This window comes from Rhinopithecus bieti, unplaced genomic scaffold (genome assembly GCF_001698545.2).
Source record: "Rhinopithecus bieti isolate Rb0 unplaced genomic scaffold, ASM169854v2 scaffold_425, whole genome shotgun sequence".
NCBI classification, from domain to species: Eukaryota; Metazoa; Chordata; class Mammalia; order Primates; family Cercopithecidae; genus Rhinopithecus; species Rhinopithecus bieti.
In genome coordinates, this window is record NW_016803361.1 from 3,773,855 (window position 1) to 3,781,551 (window position 7,697).

Genomic DNA, 7,697 nt, shown 5'->3' on the forward strand with positions numbered 1-7,697 from the left:
AGCCTTTCTGTTCATTTTTTTGGCTTTGGTTTCAAAGGCCTTCCCATCTTGGCTTAGATTCTGGAGGGTGTAAGCCTGGAGGTCCCTTCTGGAGGCCATGGGAAGGAAGACACAGAAGGGCTCCTGGGGTGGGGGATGTTCTTCAGTTTTGCCTGCTCTGTGGAGCTGGTGTCATAAAATGCTTATGTGGATGGAATAAACGTGATAACACTACTGGGCCTTTCAAATCAGAGTAAATGTCTCCCTCTGAAACTTAATTTTTTTCCACCTACAAATTCTTATTTCTTCCCTAGGGATCTTCGGCAGGAAGGTGTCCGACAAGCCCATGGTAGCTGGTTCCGTCTCTCCTTTGTATACAACCACTATCTCTTCTTTGCCTGTATCCTGGTGGTGCTACTGGCCATCGTCCTATACCTTTTGCGGCTACGGCGAATTCACCACCGACAAACACGAGCCTCAGCTCCATTGGACTTGCTGTGGCTTGAAGAGGTGGTGCCCATGATGGGAGTACAGGTGGGGCCGTGAGGCTGGACCAGGACTAGAGAAGCTTGAGCACCCCCAAGTTGCTGCTCATTGAATTCCTCCACTTTCTTATATGGCCTCAGATGCTGTGATGCCTGACCTTGTAGATATTTGCCCTTGGAATTTCTACTTCACTTTCTACCATAATTCCTTCTCAGTACCCAGGTCTTCTCTGAGAGAAGCTATAATTTAATCTGTGAGGAACTAAATGACAGGAGATTGGTGCTAATATGGGGGACCAAGCTTTGCCCAAGTGAAGCAGGCTTCGACTCCTTCTTCTGAGAGGTCTGGTGTGTTCCTGAAATCTCACCTTTTCTTCCCTTGCTAAAGCATGAAGTTTGGCATTGGGCACACTGGAAGCCTGGTTGAAATGAAACTTGTAGCATCTGATACAAAGCCAGAGACATTCTAGCAAGTGCAGCAGCCCCTTCTTTCTCTGTAACAGAGATATCATTTATGTGGAGATCCACAGCCTTTAATAGGGATCCAAGATCTCTGCAGTTCAATGGACCACACAGGAATTTCCAGGCACCAAAATGATATTAACTTCCTTGCTTACTTGACAAAGAAGCCATCATGGGTGTGATCCAAGATCGTTGTCATAGTGTTGATGATGTTTTACATGATTTTAAAGGTTAGAACCCCTACTAAATGAATGGTCTGTGGAAGATTTTAGTATCTTATCTGATGTCTGGTATGACAAGGATAGAAAATTTTTCCATTTTTATGTGCCTCACAGGCTGTTTGGGCATTAATTTTGCTTTTTGAGCCTTAAGTGTGTTAGCAGGGTGGAGAAACTGTGATGGGGACTGGGAACCTGGATTTGTCTGATTTTAGGTCACTGTTCCCTAGGCCTGTTTTTGTGAGCCCTTAAACAAGAAGATACAAAGAGAGTTCTTTTATTTCACTGCTAAAATCAGTATGTAGTTTGGGGAATGTATTTGAGTTGTTTTTAAAGAAAAGGGGAAGAATCAGGAGAGTGGGCAAAGGCAATAAAATCAAAGTTCTTATTAATTATTTCTGAGAAATAGAAGTTTTCTCAATTTCTGACTCTTGGAATGTCTGAAAGGGAGCAAATTCTAAACTTTGGAATAGACCATCTGTTAATAAGCCATCTAGCAACTTTCAGAACCTCTATTAAGAGACTGCTCAGTCACAAACAGCCCTTCCATTAATGAAGCGAGAGGAAAAGCCATTCACCCACTACCCTTCCAGAGTTTTGCTTCTCCTCCACATTTAGCCATTAAATTGCATGAGGATTTCTCTTCATCGGGGTCCATATGGAATCTTTCTTATGTTTTACCCTTTCCTACATGTAGCCTTGAATGTCCTGTCCACGAATATGCTCCCAGGGGTGGGAGCATTTTCTTTTTTGTCACCTTTGATTTCTGAGATTAGATTAATAGGGGAAAAAGTCCCTGGTTTTGAAGAAAAAAAAGTAGAATTCTTCAAAATAAATTTCATACTGGGAACAGAAAGGAATTAAATGCTGCATAAAACAGGGAAAAAGAAATTAAGATCATCCTAGAAATAAACTAAGATAAAAATTAGTATACTGACCCTTGGTTGGAATAAGAAGATAACCAGTCTTACATAGTTTTAAAATTAGATAAACATGGACTAAACATGCAAAGACTCTGTTCCTTTTTTTTCCTTGGAGACAGGGCCTCACGCTGTCACCCAGGCTGGAGTGCAGTGGTGCAATATCATGGCTCGCTGCAGCCTCAACCTCCTGGGCTCAAGTAGTCCTCCCACCTCAGACTCCTGAGTAGCTGGGACTACAGGTGTGCACCACCACACTCAGCTAATTTTTTATTTTTATTTTTTAGAGATGGAGTCTCACTATGTTGTCTAGGCTGGTCTCAAACTCTTGGGCTCAAGCAATCCTCCTGCCTCGGCCTCCCAGAGTGCTGGGATTACAGGCATAAACTACTGCACCTGGCCTCTGTTTCCTTTGGAAATATCTTACCTTTCATTAGGGCTTCTTTCATATCTATTTCCTTTGGTTTTTAAGACTTCTACATTGATTTGATTTTCTTTTATTATCTGTGCTCCATGAACCTTATGAACACTGCTTAATAATGTCAAAATATGTTTTAGCTAGCCATTGCCTACTCAGGTAACATTTTCTTTTGCCCTAATCTTGGTTTCAATATACTATCTGTGGTTTTCTTGTGAGATCTAATCAATGATCTAATCAGAAGCTACTTAACTGGCTAACAATGATCATACTCATGTACTAAAAATGAACTTGAAACAGGGAAGTAGTGATTGGTCTAATTTGAAAGCTCTTAGTATTCTTCATCCTGGCTGTAATAATAGCCATTATTTGTTAAACCTTTGTTGTGTACCAGACACTCTTAAGGATTTTATGTGTATTATTCAAACTGATATTACTCTGTTCTTTTTATAGTTGAGAATCTCAGGATACCTATATTTATCACTTTTTCAATATATATGTATTTCTTATTGTCTTGGAGTGTTTAATGTGTTATATCCTGTTCATTATTTTAATATTATAGGATCTAGGCTTATCTTTATTACCATGAGCAAGGCTTCCAGGAGTTCCACAGTACTGAAGGAAAATTTTATCATATCCCTCAAGAGAACTGAATAGTTACTGTTGGTATTGGCTCCTTTGTTTCTTCTATTCTCCCAATTAATAGATTTTAAATGAAATCTCAATAGCTACTAACAAAAGCCACTTATTCCTTGCTGAGGGCCAATTACTTAAATATATTGCTTCCTTATAATAAAATAATTTGCTTATAGGAGCAGAAATCTATCTTGCCATACCCTTTGGTTTTTAAAGATTTCTCTTCTATTTGCATTTCTGCACTTTGGTGGTTCTCCCATGAAGATAATTATGGTGTCATAAAATTCACATTCCACTGGTTCCTTTGAATCTTACCAACCACTCTTGTTTCAACAGAGACAATGAACCTGAACTGTTTTCGTACTCTTGTTATTACTGAGACAGGTCACAAATATCAAAATAGGAGTCAGTGGCTTGTAGTGATGCTTTTTAGTCTTGTGACAGCACAATCCATCACTTTCCCCAAAATTCTTGTCACAAGAACATAATGAAAATATGTAAAATACCCATTTATGTGGCATTTCATTCACTTAAGTTGCAGTTAACTCTAAGCCAAATTATACCATTTTTTCTCTCTGTACTTTAGCTCCTTGAATTTCCTTAATCTGGGAAACTTTTGTTCCCACACGAAGGAACAAATTCAGGGGATACAAGTGCAGGTTTGTTACATGAGTATGTTGAGTGATGCTGACGTTTGGGGTACAGATCCCATCACCAGGTGGTGAGTATAGTACCTAACAGATAGTTCTTCAACCCGTGCCCTCCTCTTTCCCTCCCTGCTCTGTTAGTCCACAGTGTCTATTCTGGTCTGGGAAATTTTCATTACTTTCCACCAATCTTCTATTTATTCTCCAAATGTCTTTCAAAGTATCCTGCCCCACCCCCTCCTCATCCTAAGAGATTCCTTTAACTTCAAGATCATGGCCCGTGATTGCTGAAAATGTCTACCATGCACTTGCTAATGGTCTTTTTAGACATTAACATTTATTATCACATCCATATTTAAATTTTTGAAATAATTTATACTTCTCACTGGTATCATCTAAACAGATGCTTCTCACAGTTTTATGTTCTGCTTTTTGTCAGGGATGAAAGACAAGTGAGTGGTATCACTTAAGGGAAAGAACAGTAGGCTTAACGAATAGCAGACCTGGATTCTAGTTCTGGCTTTGTCATTTACTAGCTCTGGTACCTCAGGCCAGTCACTTGCCATCTCTGGTTTGGTTCTCATCTATCAAACAAAGTGGCTAGACAAGATTAGAAACTAAAGGCAGAAGACAAGGTAAAAAAATCTTGATTTTGGGAAAAGCATTTTGTCCTTTGGTTTAGAAGACCAGGCTGCCCAAAAGAGCCTCCTATTTTATCCATAACCCCTGATGATAAGGTTGGTGGGAATGGAGTTTCTAATAGCAATCACAATAAATTTCAGAAGAGTTTCAAAGCTGGGATTTTAAAGGTCTTCTGGTCAACCCCCTTGATTTATATGGGTGATGAAACTGAGGCCTAGAGCAGTTGTAATATGTGCAAAGTCATAGTGACTGGCCTTCTAGGCCCCGGGTTTCTGTGTAACACAGACACGCCAACTACTTTGTCAGCTACAATGAAATCCTCATTAACAGAATATTTCTGCAAGTATAAACAGAATCTATTCTTTATAAAACAGCTGGCCACCACTAACCATGCCCAATCTTTATGATTGCTTCTGACATTCATTTATGACTGCTTTGCTCACATTTAGGAATCAACTTTGAAAAAAATACTTTGTTAGAGATAGTGCCAAGTTTTCACTACATCTATTCTAGTTCCTGTATTTCTTTTTGTACTTTTAAATTTTATACATCTTTTTATAACAATTTTATACAATTTCCTTTACTACAACATCCAAGCAATTCATTAGATGACTACAGCCTAGATGAAGGTTAAATGCCTATTACATCTGCCTCATTAAAGAACTTCATTGTAATTCTTGGGCAGTTTCCAGACTCTGTTACAGAAACAGAGGGCTGTTTCTTTTTGTTGTCTTTGAACTTTTCAAATTAATTCAAAACTAGTATCTAATTGTCCTTTTTGCTGTGGTATGTAGTGTAATGTTGATTGGGAATAAGAATTATGGTACAAATAGCAGATGTTTCAAATTCTCCCATATTAGTCTCTTAGGGATGCTAGCGCCAGAGTCCAGCCCCTGGGGCAATAGGCTCTGTCAAACTTGTGAGAATTTTGCTGGTGTTACAAAAAATATTGCTGTTAAAAACTACGACTCAAAACCAAAAGTTGTGATTAATAACAACAGGATTATTAGCAATAATATTTTGATTAATACTATAGAATAGCAAGCAGTAAATATACCTCAAATTGAAAACTTTTAGGTTGTGTTCTTGGCTCACTCTCTCATAACCCTGGATCTAAGTTGGAAAGCTGTGACACCCTGTTTGGGTGTCCCATCTACCCTGTTTTCTGTTTCCGCAGATGGTTTGTTCAAGCTTCATTTTAAGCCTACTCTGTCTACTTTATCTTACTTATATCCTAACAGACTTCTCTTGTGTTAGTACACATTTCTCTTTTGCTCTAATATTTCATGATTTTCCAGTTTGTCAGTACTGTTATTAGAGGGACAGGGAAGGAACAACACACCAGTTGACCATTTTGTTTTTCTGAAAATGTGAGCAATAAGGAGATCCTTTTATTAATAAAACTGAATCATTACTCATACTACAAGGGCTTTCACTTTTAAAATGTAATCTATCATTCCTTCCATGTTTATGAACACCAAAGTTGAAAAATTTTCTGAATCACAGGCTATGTATAGCCACATATGCATGACTTCAGGCTAGCATAAAGACATGTCTGCTCCTGAGCCTCTTAAAGTAGGGCAGCCACTGTATACCCTCTGGTGGCCCACTCCTTCTCCACTCCAAGGCAGCCCTGGTCCTTTCCTAAGCGGCCCCTCCTACAGAGCACTTGCTGCTGGTGAAGACTGCCCCTTATTAGCTTCTGCAAGAAGGGATCCCAGACACACACTTTGGTTTCTAGTATTTCAGTTACTATGTTGTATTTGAAATTCTCATTCCACAGTTCCCCTTTAGTTGAAGTCCTGAAGTACATGCCATGTCTCCCCCTTTATTTCTACCTTGATCAATGGCCTCTGCGGAGTGTGGTGAAAGACATCTTTTCATTATGATCCACAACTAGACACTGCACACTTTAAAAAACCAAAGGCTGCCTGTAGTACATTGCTTTGGGGAGCTGTTAAGACTCTATGTTTTTCTACTGCTTCACATTAAACAATAATTTTCTTGAATTTTGAATTCTTAAAATTCTCACTGACACACATTTTAAGTCAGTGTTGAGGAAAATGTGTGATGCGTGTTAGAGAGGTAATGCATTGTCCCTTATGCAGGGACATGAGTATATGTGTTACATATGCTGACATATAACCCACCATTTATCCCAGGACCACAAGGGTAGCTGTAGATGAATTGGTTATCCTAAAATCATGATCATCAGTGTTGTTCTCTGCAACCAACATTGCTTTATGGAGTTGCTAATCATTACCCCTGCTACAACAGAATTTGTCAGTCTAAGTTATAGACAAAAAATTCTAGATTGATTAAGAAAGCCATGTGTTTTAATTTCCTTTATGTTTTAAAAACAATGGGCATAAGTGCAGAGAGACCTTTGAAAATATTAAGGGAGATCTATTTAATCCTATAGGTACGTGACTTTTTTTTTTGAAAAAGGTATTTGGGACATCAATCTGTAATTATCAATTTTCCATTCATGCATTCACTAATTCAATATCTGATATGTGACTGGGAGTGCTGGGAATAACATAAACAAAAAAAAATAACTAAGATAATTATCATTCACGGGAAGCTCACAGATGGCATAATACAGGTATATAGCTAAATGCAACCAGTTGTTTTTCCAAATATATTCATCATCTGTAATAAAAGAAAAATGAAGTAAAACATCTGAAACCTTAACTTACAAGTTGCTACTTCCTTGGAGGGAACTGTAGAAGCATTAATATATGGTTCTTTGGGTTGGGTCATACTGCCCTCTGCTGACTCAGTTATTAACTAAGGAGAACCTGGGTTTGAGGATCAGGAGAGGATAGTGTGGGAACTTGCCTCAGAAATACAGTTCCCTTTCTTTGAAGGATTCTATCCAGAAGACACCATACCCTACTAACATACTAAGGATCAACAGAGCAGATCAAATGATAAGGTGGGGTGGATATTAGAAGGGAATGGGAATAAGCTAGTAAGAACTTTCTAAGGTAACTAGGCTATTAGGACCTAAGCCGGTGGTCCCTAGACTTTTCTGCACGTTTGAATCACCTGGGGAACTTCAAAAATATGCCCTTTACTGCCTCCAGGGATTGTGACTTAATTGGTCTTAGATTAGGCTTGGGTTTTGGGATTTTTCTAAGATTCAAATAAGAGAAGTTGGGAATTTCTTCTAGGCAATAGCATAAGCCCACCCAGGGTCCAGGATTTATGAAAAATTGACAAACTGTTTTGCTAAGAATCACCTGTGTTAGTCTGCTTGCGTTGCTATAAGGAAATACCTGACAATT

General features: G+C 38.7%; 1 protein-coding gene across 2 annotated transcripts in view; it reads left to right on the plus strand.

Moving 5' to 3' along the window:
• Positions 1 to 7,101, plus strand: part of ENTPD7 (ectonucleoside triphosphate diphosphohydrolase 7) — a 57,384-nt gene extending 50,283 nt beyond the window's left edge. For both annotated transcript variants that reach the window (XM_017880675.1, XM_017880669.1), the window contains one exon: positions 294 to 7,101. In XM_017880675.1, coding sequence (XP_017736164.1) covers positions 294 to 525 — 232 coding nt within the window. In that variant the 3' untranslated portion in view covers positions 526 to 7,101. The remainder of the gene's footprint in view (positions 1 to 293) is intronic.
• The last annotated feature ends 596 nt before the right edge of the window (positions 7,102 to 7,697 follow it).